This window comes from Aythya marila (assembly GCF_965140915.1).
Source record: "Aythya marila genome assembly, chromosome: 1".
NCBI lineage: Eukaryota > Metazoa > Chordata > Aves > Anseriformes > Anatidae > Aythya > Aythya marila.
In genome coordinates, this window is record NC_139042.1 from 204,876,014 (window position 1) to 204,891,963 (window position 15,950).

Consider the following 15,950-nt stretch of genomic DNA (forward strand, 5'->3'; position numbering starts at 1 on the left):
TTCGGGTTTGTGTGCCACTGGATAAATTCCTCTGACACGTGACATTTGTGTATCAACTACCAGACAGTGCTTTATGACTGCGAGTATTTCGCAGCGCTTCCACGGGTTGCATGCATCAAAATCCGATACGCGGTCTGGATCTTTCATTTAAAAATAGGAACAGGGAAAAAAGACTGAAACTGGAGGAAAAAATAAGGGAAGTTTCTGCAAAACTGTCCTCTAATTACTTGCGGTGAGTTTTCACACAACAGCTGAGCAGATCCTGCTGTACTGTGGATAATCTAATAGCCCATCTCTTTGTGCTAGCCAGAAACTCTTCACCATGGCTTCTCCAAGTACCAGGAGAAGCTGCAGTACGTGCTGTGCATGGCAGGACCCAGCAGGCAGCAGGAAAATGACAGCCCCTGGGCTTCATCCACTGGTATGCAGCGCTTCATCTCATCTCATATAGCTTATTTCAATTTACCCATATGCATTTTTTAAAAAAAAAAAACATAAATCAAACTTCATTTCAACGTAATGGATCGTGCAGGAGTTGCAATTACCGACGCAGTATTTCCCTTGCTTCCTATTCAAAAGCACCTGTTTGATGAGCCAAGATGGAAAACAAAGCTTCGAAAGGCCATGAAGCCTTGGCAGGGACCAAGGAATATCAAGTGAAAAAAAAACTGAGTGCCAAATTGGCCTCGTGTGGCCCTTGGAGGGGAAAGCAGGCTGAGGTCCTGAGCTCAGATACCTTCAGGAGCCCAGGAGGAGTCAGTGATTGCAGATGTCATAGCAAGGCCCAGGCTGAACCTGTGGGAAGTGAATGTTTCCAGGCTCAACTGGTCCAAAACAACCCTTTGAGTTTGGGGGAGCTTTATTTTGCACTGACAGCTTTGCATGCCACCTCCCTGATGGAGAATTACTCAGCCCATGAAGATCTCAGCCCATGGCTCCAGCCCTGCTCTGACACACACGCCCACCGCACTAACTACCGCAGACAGAACATTCATCATGTTAGGAAAAAGAGAATAAAACGCAGCTTTCTCAAGTTACATCAGTTAGTTCAGCTCGCCTCTTCTCATTCTTTACCCTATAAGGCTGTCCCCACTCCTCACCACGCTCGGTAAAAAACAAAAAGCTTTCTCACTCCCATTTTCCCCTTTTAAAAAAAAGATGAGATGTTGGATTCTGCAATGTGACCTGCAAAGGCAAAGACAGAGCTACGTCTGAGTTTGCTTCTCCTGGAGCCAAAAGAAAAAACAAATGCTTGCAAGTGCAGAGAAGCAGCGTCATTCTTAACCATTAGGTCTTTCGGATATTTACTATTCAGATCTCAGCTGTCCTATTTCTTTCCCCAAGAGACTGGCTGGAGGACTGAACAGCTTATTATGATATCACAGATGACAAGGAAGCAAAACCTAATTAGTCAGGGGAGGAGATTACTTTTATTACAATGGTTTAAAAAACAATTTGGCTCCTTTTCCACATGCTTGAACAGACCATTAAAAAAGAAAAAATACACACCTTATTCTTTGTAAAAGCATCAGCAGCCTTTCCTCTGTTGAACAGGACTGGAGATGTTTGTCAGTGGGCATGATCCTGTTCCCCTTACAAACCTCACACAGCACAGGGGCCATGCCATCTGAATTTAAAACTTTGATACCATTTTTAAGTGAAGCAGCAAGTGGAGGAACATAAAGAAGATCTAAGATCTCTGGTTTTGTATCTGTGAACAAATGACTCCCGTCCTCCTTTCCACTCTGTCCATCATATATACAACCCATATGGGCAACGTTTTAATAGCACCATCATCTCCCCAGTTTGAGGTTATTATTTGTAAAAAGGAATTCAAAGAGGTGTCAACACCCAACAGAACGTCCAAGGCTCAGTCCAACCTCCCCTCCCAGTGTATCACCCATCTCCATTATTCTCACAAAGCCACAATCTCCTCACACACACAATATTTTGGAACATGCCCAGCCCAAGCATTCAAACATTGCCAGATTGGCACGGAGGTGTTGAAAAGCATGTGGTGCCCATCATTAACACAAGAAGATCAGTTCTACCACCTTCTGCTGCTTATAGAAAAGCATCTACCAAAAGCACCAGGTAAAAAAAATCCCAGTTTCTACCTCTTAAGGCCTCTACAACTGCCTTACATGATGAACAACAGCAGCTGTTACACGACAGCCATGCAACAGGCGTATTTTTAGTGAGAATGCAGAGTGAGGAACATAAGCTCAAACACAATAAAGGATGAATTTATTTCTGTGGCATCAGCCATGGTTACTCCACCAGCATAAAGCTCATTATCATTCAGATAGCTTCCTTTTGCTGAAAACACTTCCTACAGCACAAGCACCCAGCAACCACTAATCCCATGCTGGGCTTGTGGTAAAGTCATGGTCCAGTCACATTGCTCTGAAGAAAGATCTCCAGAGCATGAATCCCATTTCTTAACAAACTTCAGGCACAATCCTGTTTTCTCCGGCATGCACCATGTGATCAACTACTTAATTAGAGATGGTCTGAACACACAAAAAAATCTGTTGGATTTAAACTGCATCAAGTCTGCCCGCGGTTTGACTTCAGACATTCTTTTGCAGATAAAACCAATTTGTGAGTCTGCCTTTCTCAAGTCAGCTTTACTCTTTGGGGGTCAAATGCGACTGTTTGCCAACCAAAACAACATTTGCTATCTCAGTGTAGGTGATGCACCTTACAATAAGGATTGCATTCACACACAACACCACCACACTGCCAATCTCCGTAAGAACGTGAAAATAAGAGTTAAAGGACCACATTAGGTCTTACCTTCTTGAGCTTCCCACTCTTGGTTCCCACAAAAGCCAGGGAGTGGTTCTTGTAAACGTAGGCAATCACGGATGTCATTCTGTCTCCGTCCTCAGTGAAAATGGGGAGCCCACGCACCATTGATGATACTCCCAACGGGGCATTCATATCCAGGCCACAGAAATTGTCATCAATCGTTAACAGCTGTAAACAACAAGGAAGACAGCATGAAAAAGTGAAGCCACTAATTCTTTAGCTATCTGCAAAGTATCCATCCAACCGCGGCCACCGTTATGCAACATGCCTATAATTTATGCAGACTGACAAATTGATGACAAAGGCAGGACTGGAGGATTACAAAGGTGGAAATAAATTGTCCAGAGTCTCATGATGAGTTACAGACAGAAGGCGCACTGGAAACTTGTTTCTCTTGAATGACAGCCCAGCAGGATATATTATTTTAAGCATTTTTCCTACTACTTTACCAGTCTCTTTTAGCTAGCACTCAAAGTCCATTGAAAGTTTTAAACATTTCTAGGTCTGTCAAAAGTAATGTTTGCACATCATTCCCCAGGGATCCAGAATACAAACCACTGAGCTAAATCTACATTAGCAAATAAGATGGTGTTGCCTTCAACTTGAGGGAGTTACCGAAGAGCAACAGCAGAACAATGTGGACAACTCTTCTATCCTACCTCACAGCACGATCTGGAAAATAGGTGAGATTAATACAGGTTGGCAGTGTGAAGGTCCCACAGAGTAACGCAAATACAGATGAAGTTCCAAATATTACAGCATGCAATTGCCAAAGCAATTAGACTTCACTGACTTCAGTGTGACCACTTACACATCTGAAGCTAAGCACCTGATTAATTTTTTTTTTTTGCTGGACTAAGGCCTAGAAAAGCAATAATTCAGTCTACGAGAAAGTTACTTGATCTTCTTATATTGATAAAGAAGAGCTGTGACCATTTTCTTTATCTGAGATCACATCTTCTGGGAAGCATGGCTAGAATATGTGCTGCTCCTTGATTGAGTTCACACAGGCAGCAAAAGCCTGAGTGTTGATTCATTTTGTCCTCACCCAGCAATTACGGGAAATAATTACAGATGTTTTTGCTGAATGGAAAAATAATGTGTCCTAAACATATTTATAAACAAATAAAATCTACACGGAATTCAAACAGCCATTAGTAAGGAAGAGCTAGCCTGAGCTCTGGCCTGCAAAAGTCATTAGTGTTTGAGGACTGCCCTTTCAGAGCTAAAACACCATCTCAAAGTGCAATTACAGATCAGATCAAGAGCGTTTATGAGCTGCAGACAGGATATTGCTAGTCTACAATGCTAGCACAAAATTTAAGATAAATCTGCATCCCAGATCCAAAGGCCAAATTCATCTGAGGTCTAGCACCATGGCGCTGATCACCATGCTGCAGACCCCCATGACAGCATTGCTTGCTGGTGTCAAGCGTTTCTGTGGATAATGAGAACATGCCCAGTTTTATTATGTAGCTCGGGAAGAAAAGGAGAAAAAAAAAATAAAAACCACAGCTTGATTACTCGGGAAGTACCAAGGATGTCAGAAGCAGCAACACTACCCAGATTTTTTGGCGAGGTGTGGGACACCGAGGTGGAGGAGCAGCATGTTGGTCTGATGCAGTGTCACCAGCCTTCTGTTCCCCAGATTGCTACCTGACACATCGCCTGGCACGGGATCCACCTCACCTAGCTTCAACCACATGAAATCTTAAAAAGTGGCCTACAGCAGTCGCATAAACCATCCCCACAATCAAGGAAAGGAGGTATGCCGAAGATCAAACCATCCTTTCAACCCTGGAATGCACTGGATCACCTCATGGTAGAGCAAGTGACTGCAAAAGGACTCCAGAAGTCCCCCAAGCCTAGGATGCACCATGCTTTGAGCAGGAAGCTGGACTGGGTGACCCCCTGGGGTCCCTTCCCACTGAATTATCCCACTGAAGCAGGATTTGAGAAAAATTCAGGATTTGAAGTCAGTTTGCCCAGAAACACTTGACAAGCTGAGGGAAAAATCATTTCAGACTGAAAGCGAAAGATCCCCACACCTTCTACAAACGGCAGAAAAGGGGGCAAGGGAAAACCCTGCTTTGCCATGGTGCTGGAAGAAAATAAGAAACACAAAACAGCGTTCTTCTCTACCAAGAGTGAAAAACTTAATAGGACCAGCGGACAACTTACCTAGGGTGCAGCACATCCACCTCAAACCACAGATGACACCAGCAAGCAGTGAAAACAGAGAGCAGAGCGGGCACAGGCTTAGGGGTCCCCCTAGCATGGCAGAGCCCCTAGGACACTCAAGAGACCAGCAGCTCTCATTAGTTGTACTAATGGAGTCCCTGCTCCCTCAGCAGCAACCTTTCCCCTGGGGCAGGGGCTGGTGGCAGGCCTGCCTGCTTGCCAAAGGTGGAGGACCTCCTGCTGCTGGTGGGCGAGCTGTAGGAAGCCGTGAGGAGGACACATAGCATCAGGGAGGCTGAGGAGGAGTTATATGGATCCTAGCAGTCAGCAGCCTGTGCCCAAACAGCCCAAAATTCCCCCAGCACCACTAAAAGAGTGCGCAGGGGGGAGGGAAGGGGGCTGGGCAATGACACCACAGAGGGGAAGCTGAAAGCAATGGGGAGCAGCAGGAGGAAGGGCCTGCCCCCAGGGGTCTGGTGTGCCCTTACAGCCTGAGGTGGCCTTACAGAAGCACTTCACCCCTCTGCTGACCGAAAAGACCCGTTGCAGGGGGTTGGGGCTGAGTAAAACTGCTCCCCACAGAACAACCAGTCCTACTAAGAAAAGGCTGTGGGTGATAGCAGCAGGAGACTCTCCTGTGAGAGGTATAGAGGTGCTCATCTGCTGACCTGAGCTGCTCTTGAGGGAAGTCTGCTGCTCACTAGGGGCTCATATCAAGGTTATCACTAATAGACCACCAAGCCTCGTACAGCCTAAAGGCTGTTATCTGCTGCTGCTGTTTCCCATGGGCACCAGTGATGCAGCCAAAAGCAGTCTGAGGAGCACCAGGAGGGATTACAGAGCCCTGGGAGCAGCAGGAAAGGACTCAGAAGCACAGGTAGTTTTTTAAATCAGTTCTCTCAGTCAAAGGGAAAGAGCCAGCTGAATCTGGCAAACCAGCAGATGGTTACAGGACTAGTGCCACAGCCAGGGGTTCACCTGCTTAGACCATGGGTCTTGCTTTAAGAACCCTGGTCTGCTGAGAGCTGATAGGGTTCACCTGTCAGAGAAGGGTTAAAACATCTTTGGACATAGGCTTACCAGGCTGGTGAAGAGGGCTTTAAACTACAGTTGTGGAAAATCCCAATCCATCCCACTCCTCCCAGTTTGCTGCCAGTGTCAGCAACAGATGCCCAGAGTCTGGAAAAGGGTCATGGGTCAGCAGGAGAGCACCTGAAGAGCAGCACGAAGGAATTCCAGCCACACCAGCTGGGAAGTCAGCTTCATCAGGGTCCCCACTCAAATGTCTCTATCCAAATGCAGGTAGCAGGAGTAATAAACAAGAGGAGTTAGAGATGTCATAGCCTGCAGGGCTATGACTTCATTGGCATTGTAGTCATGGTGGGATTGCTTCCATGACTGCAGTGTTAGGATGGCTGGACACAAGCTCTTTAGGAAAGACAGGCAGGGGGAACAAGAAGGGGACATTGCCCTCTATGTCAATGAGCAGCTGGAGCACAAGGAGCTCTGCCTGGGGATGGATGAGGAATTGGCAGAGAACTGATGGGTCAGGATTAAAGGGAGGGTAGGGAAAGGGGACATTGTAGTGGTGGTCTGCTACAGGCCACCTGGTCAGGAAGACCAAGCAGACGAGGCCTTTTATAGACAGATAGAAACAGCCTCAAGTTTGCAAGCCCTGGTCTTTCTGTGAGACTTGAACCACCCTGATATCTGTTGGAGGGACAGCACAGCAGGGCACAGGCAATCCAGGAGGTTCCTGAAATGCGCTGGTAACTTTCTTCTCCAAGTTATAGAGGAGCTAACGAGTAGAGATGCTACGTTGGATCTCATTCTCACCAACAAGGAGGGACTGGTGGAGAATATGAACCTCAAGGGCAGCCTTGGATGCAGTGACCATGACATGGTGCAGTTTAGGATCTTAAGGGCACAGTAAGCTCACTACCCTGGGATTTGGGAGAGCAGACTTTACCCTCTTCAGGGATCTGCTTGGAAGAGTACTAAGGGACAAAGCCCTGGAGGGAAGAGGGGCCCAAAAAGCTAGTTAATATTCAAGGATCATACTTCCCAACAAAGAGGAAGTCAGACAAAAACACCAGGAGGCCTGCATGGATGAACAAGGAGCTCCTGGACAAATTAAAACAGAGAGAGGATGCCTACAGAGGGTAGAAGCAAGGACAGATAGCTTCGGAGGAATGCAGAGACATTAGAAGACCTTTAAGTCCCTTCCAATCCAAAGCATTCTATGATTGTATGCTACCCCCCAACAGCACAGCCCAAAGTAATTTAGAGACCAAAACGGGCCCTGCAATCATCTGCTCTACCTTCCTGCATGACCCAGGACATTGTATCTCAGACAGGAGTTTCCTGCATTATTTTTCAGGGAGATGCAAGCTACTTCTGCTTGTTCTCCAGGCATCCAGACATGTCTGAGCTTGTGTGGCTGAAAGAATACAGCATTGAGTCCTCTGCAGTGCACTCCATCAACAGCAGGGATGTGTTAGCTAGAGCATGACTGCTGTGGATGCATATCAGAGCTTACACAGCCAGAATAAGCTCTTATCAGCCTGCAAAACCCTAAGAGGATACAGACCCAGAAATCCCAGCATCAAACACAATAACCTGTAGTTGATCTACAGAACATCCCCAGCCTGTTGAGGCTTAATTAATCCAATTGCCACAGGTTAGTTCCTCCTCCAACAGATTGGGCCCAGCTCCAGCTGAAGTCAGACCTAACCTTAACAGGGCTGAAATCAAGCTTTTCCCACCTACAGGCACAGAACTAACTTTAAGCCCACTGATTTCATCTCACTCCCCTGAGATCATTTACAGAAGGACACATCCAAACACCAAAACAAGTTTGAAGAGTGAAATCAGTGCATTAAAAAGATGAGGTTCAGATGAGAGCTAGGACCATCACAGCGCACCTTAACCTCTGAGATGTGAAGGGATGTTTAAGGGCAGATCAGGCCAAGCTGTACAGTCATGTGCCCTTGCACAGATGCTGGAGAAGCAATTGCACAGTTACAGTTTGAAAGTAGACACAGTCCCCCAAGAAGGAGCTTGGAGGAAGAGTAAGGCCAGCAAGTCACACATTGCATGAAAACAATTTTCATTTAACACATTGGGATTATTTCCTCAGGGGATCATCTACAACAATAAAATAAAAAAAATACCAGTGAGTTAAACCCTACAAATAAACATCAGCTAACTTCTGTGCAGCTGGGGCTCTCAGCTGCACGCACAACATCTTTGTAAAGGCAGAAATACAGTCATCTTCTTCAGCAAAGAGAAACACGTAAGGAAATTTGGATTTATGATGAAAGGGTCAGGAGTTGCAAGCGCAGGTTTATTTTCAATTCCAGACACTCCTAACAGCAATATAAAGTAGCCACGTTAAACTCTCTGGAGCTTCTCTGCTTGGCAATTTCACGTTAACGACTTTCCAGAATGAAAGCGGAGGTGAGGACATGAATTCACTCTGCTCACAACACTGCTGGCACGCCAGCTGGGATATCAGGGAGGGGCAAAGGGAAGATCTAAAGAGGCAGGAAAGCAATCAGCAATTCTTGCATCTTGAGCAGTTAAATCTAACCCAGAAATTCACAGTGTGGTCTGTAGGTAACTCAGAAAGGAAGGGGGGGGCCTTGTGGTTGAGATGCTGGAATGGAGTCAAACCAGCATCCTGCATCACGTTCCACCTGCCAGTGAGGGAATATTACTCACTGCCCCTCTGCCCCAGGGAAGCTGCTAAACACAGGTTTATTAGGTGCTTTACATATCCAAAATATCTTCATGTGAGAGTGATTGGCAGCTCCCAGGGCATAAATGCCCTCCCGAGTCCCACCAGCTGCCTCTCCATCTCACGCTGATGCGCAGTGGGGAGCCAGCTGGTGAGAGGCTGCTGTCTGCTCCTGCCACTGCTCCCTGCATCGGCAAGCAGAGGTTTCATCTGCAGCAGTGACACCGTGGCCAAGTGTCACGTTCGCCAGTGAAATAGGAAGGATGTGCAAAGAATGGCCCTGATTTACAGGAGGATCCTGGCAGGCATCTGCCTTCTCCAGGATTAAGCCTATCAAATAAATAATGAACGCATCCAAACCCTCCTGAAGAGGATGGTTTTACAAGGCTCGTGCTGGCTTAGGTCTCTAGAGATTCACCGACTCCCCAAAACCCCCAAACTCAGCAGAAGGGTTAGAGCTGATTACAACACCTCCCTCATTGATCTCATCTGATTGCCCAGCAGAAGCGCTGGGCATTGCACTACAGGCTGAAGTGCAAGGTATTCGGGGAACAGTGCAAATAGTGCTCCTACTGATCTGCAGGTGTCCCTTAAACATCTGCTTTAGGAATTTGCCTCCGAAAGAGCCCCTGGTAATCAAATACAGCCTAATCCATATTTTGGGAAAGGCTTCGGTAAAGGATTAGCCATCCCTCATTCCTCCTTGCTTTCACTCGGGTAAAATCTTCCTTCCCTATCAAAGCACGAGGGCCTTTTTCCAGATATCTCAGCAGGCTCCAAAGCAATTCCCCAGACTCACCGGGGATAAAGGCTGTCCCAACGGCCAAGTCTCTCGCCTTTGATTTACAGCTAATGCCTAATAGCCTTGTCTTCATACAGTGGCAGGTACTTGGCTTCTCACTCTTGTTATCTCAGGCTTGGCTACTCCAGATGATGGAGGGAATGCATACATTACGGCTGCGTGTGTTGCCAGCAGAGCCAGGGAGCCAAGAGCAGTAAGAAATTAACAGCAATATGCAGTTGAATCTTTGCAAGGTCCCAGGGTCTCTTCATCACCTGTGTGCATGATCCTCTCAACAGCAAGGACTGAGCTTCCTGATGAGGATGGACATGTGTCCTGCTCCACAATATATTTAAAACTCTAGAGAGATGGATGTCCTAGGGAAATCTGTCACCAGGAATTTTCAGTACCCTTAAGCTGCATTGGATCTGCCTCTGACCTCCTGTATTCTTAGCAGGATCTCTGCTTCTGACCTCTAGCTCTCCCTTCTGACCCCACTGGGACACGTGGACTTGGCTCATCCAGCCTTCTCCCCACGTTCTGTGCTGTGAACTGTGGCAGGACCACCAAATTACAGGCAGTGGCTACCAGTGTCTAGCCATGAGGTCCTGGTGCAGGATGGAGACAGCTCCTCTGACACTCACCTCGTGCCACATCATTCACATAATTTGATGCCTGTTACTGCCCTCCCATCACATGCATTCCTGACACTGGGAGAGGAAAAAAAAATGTGGGCTTGCCCAGTGACCACCAACAGCTATAGACCTTTGTCATCTGCAATTCAAGGCCCGGGGAAATTTTGTGGGCAAAAAGATGGGAACCCTGGGCCACCGACCAAAGACAGCACAGCTCACCAACAAACCCACTCTTCAGCAGTTAGCCCGCAGTCTAACGACATACAGAAATATCCAGTGCCATTTCCCTAGGGTGCTTAGTGATATAATGGAAGCTGGATAAAGAGCCAGCATTTGGAAATACATTATAATTGCACGCTGCTTTTCACTTGTGCAACCACAGCAGTGGTTACCACGCAATTACATGTCACCATATACAAATGACAGTGCAGTTACAGTAACTTTACCAATTACAGGGAAATTGTACCCACTATGCTAAGAGGTTTTCACTCAGATATCATTCAGGAACACAAGACCGGGGAAAAGTTGCTCAAATTAACTAGAACTTGTACCAGCGTTTGGTTTTGGGGTCTGTAGTTTAAGCATCAGTTCAAGGGCTGGTGTCAAGTTTCCAGAGTGCTGCAGAATCTTAATGTGGTACAGACTTGTTATGTCTGCATTTATGTTCCTGCTGGACTGTTAGCATAAGGCTTCCCAACAGCCTCTGCCATCTACCTCCACATCGTAAAATTTGCAATTTCCTGAAGAGGAGGCTGCCTCTCTTATGGGGACCAACAGGTTTCTGTAGTCTTCAGGCCTTTTGCTCAGCAGAGCTCAGTGATTATTGCTAAGAAGCAACAGTGGCTATTAATTTAGCATCTCCTAGTTCTAAATTTCTGCATGATTACTGTGCCAAAAGATGTGTACAATATCCATTGATCAGTGAACCCCTAAATATACTCTAGACCCCAATACTGCAAAATTTAAGCAACGCTGGCAGTAAGTTGGCTTTTCTTCTTTCTTGATGCAGACCCTGGAGACGCAGACCACAGCTGTGTCGCAGCCACAGGACCAGTGAGCAGCAGGTGCAGATGCTTTTCAGCCCGTGGCATGTTCCTCAACTCATATTCTCACTTTTGCTGTGAACATTGCCTTACCACAGGCATGGGTCTGGTCAGCAGCAGGATTTCTGCTCTGGAAGCAGCAGCAGGCTATCAGAAGGAAACAGTTCATGTCCTCCAAAGGAGAAAACTAAGACTGACTATGTGCTTTTGTTACATCACGTATATTTCATTTTCGGTCCCCCAGGCCAATACTGTCCTCAGCAAAATGACATATTTGCTTCTTGGCCACTTGCAGAGAAGACACTCCTAGCATTACGAGCGAAGGTGCAATTAAAAATCCAGCCTGAAAACACCACCAGGTTAATGAATCCGTGTTACTGGCAGATGGTGTACTGATGTGACCTCCGCTATATCCTTCAGGTCCTTCATCAACTTCAATTCCAAGTGTCTGCCATGAAAAATAGTCACTCTGTGTCAAGATAAACAAGATGAGGTGTGGAACCAACTCAGATACGTGGGAATATATTTCTGTGGGATATTTACACTCTCTCTGTTTTGATATTGTAAGTTAAGGGATAATTCAGAGCCTTGGTTAGAACCCAAGCAAGTGATGTAGGCAGGGAAGAGGGGCAGTACCTCCAGCAGCAACGCAGGCTGTCAAACTGAGATATCCCAAACGCTCCCATTCATGGAAGCCTTCACACCCCACATCCCATTCATCATCGCTGTGTCAGCCAAATCTCTCTTTCGCAAATCATTTCCACCTCCTCCAAAAAAAAAATAAAATAAAAATCTGGCATTACAATTCCAAACCTCAGTATTAACACGCCAAGCCATGCAGCTGGGGTGAAAACCAGATCGCTGAGGTGTGTGGTCCCTGAGGTTCCTTCCCTCCCAAGCGGGAAACTGTCTGCAAACAGGAAGAAGGGATGGGACCTAAAGAGCAGCAAATGTGGCTGTAAAAGGAAGCTGAGCTCCTCTGCAGTCCCATAAACTTTCCTCTGCTGGCTGAGAGGCTGGAGGATTGTGTGGATGAGGCACTGAAGGATAAACAGAGGAATATGATCTCTGTAGCTCTCAGCTCGGTGCTTTCCGTGAGCTCGAAGAAATTCACTTAAAAAATTTCACGCGCCCCCAAAAAAGAGATTATTGAGTGTGGAGACTCTGCCTTTGAAACTGCCATGGTCTATTGGGTAAACAAACATTTGGGGATTTTTCAGAAGTGAAGTATTGATCAAATAAGCTGCTAGAGCTCTCCTGTAAGAACATATTCCAGCTGCAAAGCTGTGTTATGCACCTGAAACACAGCAGCACTGACTTCCCCTGGTGCTGCCGGGGAGCAAATGTCACAGAGGGAAAATCCTGGGTGAAAAGGGTTGTTCTGTGTAGGCAGAAAGAAGCCTACAGAGAGGGAAAAATTGCCCCTAAAGGACACTGGATTTCCATGGTAAGCCAAAGGTGATCTGTGTAACAAATTCCATCAACAGCAGCGGTGAAAGAGGTGAAAGAGAACTGAGCTCTGTGTCCTGCCAGCTCTGCCTCCGTAATCCCGAGCATCCTTGCCATAACTTGCGTTTCCCTCAGCTGTGTCCACCAAAAAGAGATGCCCAACAAGGAGACCTTCCCCACGTTAAACTCTCATGTTCGTCTTCACCCCCGGCCCATTATCTCCTGCTACTTGCTGGTAACAGAATGGTTAAACCTGGGCTGAGACGGAGCATTTCTGGCAGCTGCCAGACACCCTCATTCCTATTCCAGTGACGCACACCAGCACCTTGCCGGATAGAGTCCAGCTGCCTCCCCTATGCTGGCACCACCAGACATTCTCCGCTGAATCACAATTACTATAATTATTATTTTGTTACACAGGCGAAATTATCATTTGGGCTGCAAAGTGCCACGCGCACCAACAGCGCTGGATAAATTAAACAACAACGCTGCTTTGCATGCAGGCGACACCTTCTCCCAGAGCCGCCTAAAAGCATTAATTAAGCCTCACTGTGGTCCTGCAAAGGTAAGCTAAGTGTTGTAACGAACAACATGTATCTGTTGTTGCTCTTCAGCATGGGGAAATTGCTGGGTTGGGTACGAGAGACCCCGGCGTGCTCACCAAATAATGGAGAGTCGAAGGCTGCGCGTCTGTATCAGGGAGAACCGCCTTGTCTCTGGTCCTATAATCTGGTGGAAAATGGATGTAAATAAGCCTGGTTCTCATTTGAAACAACAAAATACATCACGCAGGCACCGGACAAGAAAAATCTCCCACTTGCTGCCTCTATCTGTGCAGATCTGGGGAGCTGAGGAATTCAGAGCACTCGTGTCAGCCACGTATAAATTCACTCAAGCCATTAACTCCCAACTCTTTTTCTTTTTTTTTGCAGCTGAAAGCAGGCCTGTGCGGCGGACGGCCCTCAGAAGCAGGGACACCATGACAATTACAGCCCTGTGTTTCTTGGCACGGGGTCCCAACCAATAGCCCTGACCCACTGATGAGTGCTGGGTCATTCCCTCATTAGGAGCAGCGCGTTTTTTATTATTCCCTTCTGCACGCTGCCTTGCTCGGCCTCTCCCACTCCCTGTCTGTGGCTGAATGCGCGCCTGGCTAATATTGCTTGTTTACAGGATAAATCAGCTGAACAAATCCCATTATATTTTGGACCGGTGACAATGACGGGGTAATGACATTGAAACAGGGAAAATACGATGTTGTTCCTACTGATCTAATGTCACCCACATGCTCTATCAGCTATGCCAGCTCCAATACTGCATGGAGGAAACAGAGGTCTCTCTGTCTGTCCGCGGCATTACCACTTAAATCTCTGGGTATCCTGTGCTTCAAGTACTTCTGTAACTACTCTAAGTATTATCTCCACAGAATCTGCACCATAAAGCAGAAAACTCTAGGGATGAAACAGTGTCTTGTTCCTAAATTTAAGCAACTGGGTGCTGGTGGCACAGGGCAGGGTTTAGGTCTTATGGATTTCATGGCTATTTTATAAAGCACGTACACATCACAGCAGCAGAGCTAGAACAGAAGCTTTTGTTATTCAGCTCCACGTCCCCATGGTCTCAGTCCCAGAGGTCTCCAAGTTGAAACCTCGTTGAAAGCTCTGGCACCCCGTGTCTCCGCTGGATGCAGGTAACGATGCAACGTGTCACACACACACAAACATCACTGTGCACGCTCAGGTGGGATCAATGTGAGAGCGTTTGCTACCTCCAGAATAAAGATGCGATAAGGGTTTGCACTTCAGCAAGCACAGTGAGGCCGCACTGCTCCGCTTCCTAACATTTATCTGTGCAAAGGACTAGAGCTGAAGAGACGGATGGTTCATAGGTAGATGCGAGCATGACACCCAGCTCCATCCTGAATTTTGGCATATCTATCCAGCCAGGTCTGTTGGCCCTACAAACACTGTGTTTGGTCCCAAAGTTGTTTTAACATCACCCAGAGTCTGCCTATGCCACTGTAGCATGGCCACACAGATGCCACGCTGGAAGCATCTCAGGCACAAATATGGTCAGAGGAGACCTGGACACGTCTCTGTATGGACAACACTCTTTCCTGTCCCCATCATCATATCTTGTCCCCATTTTTTTTAGTGGCTACTCCCAGCATCTCTATTAATGCTGCCTGATGTAATGTGGACGCGTGCTTCTGTGCAATTCAGGTAAACACAGATATTTCTGGGGCAAAAATAATGCCCTGTGCCATGTGTGTGCTGGAATATAAAATAAATGCAGACGTGTGCATCGGACTGTTCCCAGAGGCTAAAACTCTTCACTGATTCCCCAAGTACGAAGACAGACCCTGCACTGTTTTTCACCCCAACAACTCTACTCACATCAGGTCAGTGAGAAGGGGTCTGTGCAGGATTTGGGCTGGAAAGCAACGCTGAATCCAGCATACCCGTGACCCCCTCCTCAACAGAATGGTTATTGTACAAACCCCAGCTGCCCCCAGTCCGGAGGTGCTTTAAATAGCATCAGGCTCATGCAGGGAGACGCAGTCACTTTGCTTCTGGCTCTTCGCAGGATTTTTCTGAGTTTTGCTTGATGCTTTTTTTCCTTTTTTTTTTTTTTTTTTTTTTCCCAAATGTTGCGTAAGCATTCCCCTTGGCCTGGGAGGCAATCTCCTGGTGAGGCAATATGAGGTCAGGTTTGTGAAATAGCTGATCAGTCGGCACGGAAGCAAATGCGAGGAGATCATATGGAGCCCTCTGAGAACGCGAGGCTGAGCCACGTGTGACCGCAGGGCTCGACCGCAGAAGAAAACAGCCCGGGTCGCTGGCAGGGGAAGCGGCAAAGATGGGTTCCCAGAAATAAAGGCCATCGAGGAGCACAAAGCAGACGGCCCAGGCGGCGATGTGGAAGCTGGCACCTCGCTCTCCTGCAGAAGCATCTACCTGGAGGCCAGCGGAGGATGCTGAGAGATGCTGAGAGATGATGCTGAGCCACAGAGGCAGAGCTGGCGTGGTCCGGAGATGGGACTGATGGCTGGGGGAGGGAGCCGAGCCTGAAATATCTCAGACACAACAGCGAGTCAGCAGCCTTGGGCCCTGCTCCGTCTTCAATGAACATTTTGTGTGAGCAGGGTCAAGCAGACGCAAGTAGCCAGGAGGGAACAGCGCAGCGCGCACGGGTTTGGCACCCGGCCACTTAAAGGCAGAGGATTTCCTCCTATGTTTGGGAAGGAAATAGATGGCTTCACGGAAGCTTTTTTCAGAGCTTGATTTTTTTTTATTGCAGCACAAACA

General features: G+C 47.2%; 1 protein-coding gene across 1 annotated transcript in view; it reads right to left on the reverse strand.

The window, feature by feature from the left end:
- The window catches only part of PLXNA4 (plexin A4), a gene marked incomplete at its 5' end in the record, with an annotated part of 374,119 nt that overhangs the window by 350,613 nt on the left and 7,556 nt on the right, over positions 1–15,950 (reverse strand). Inside the window, one exon of the mRNA XM_082765856.1 lies at positions 2,800–2,982. Within this exon, the coding sequence (XP_082621982.1) occupies positions 2,800–2,982 (183 nt within the window). The remainder of the gene's footprint in view (positions 1–2,799; positions 2,983–15,950) is intronic.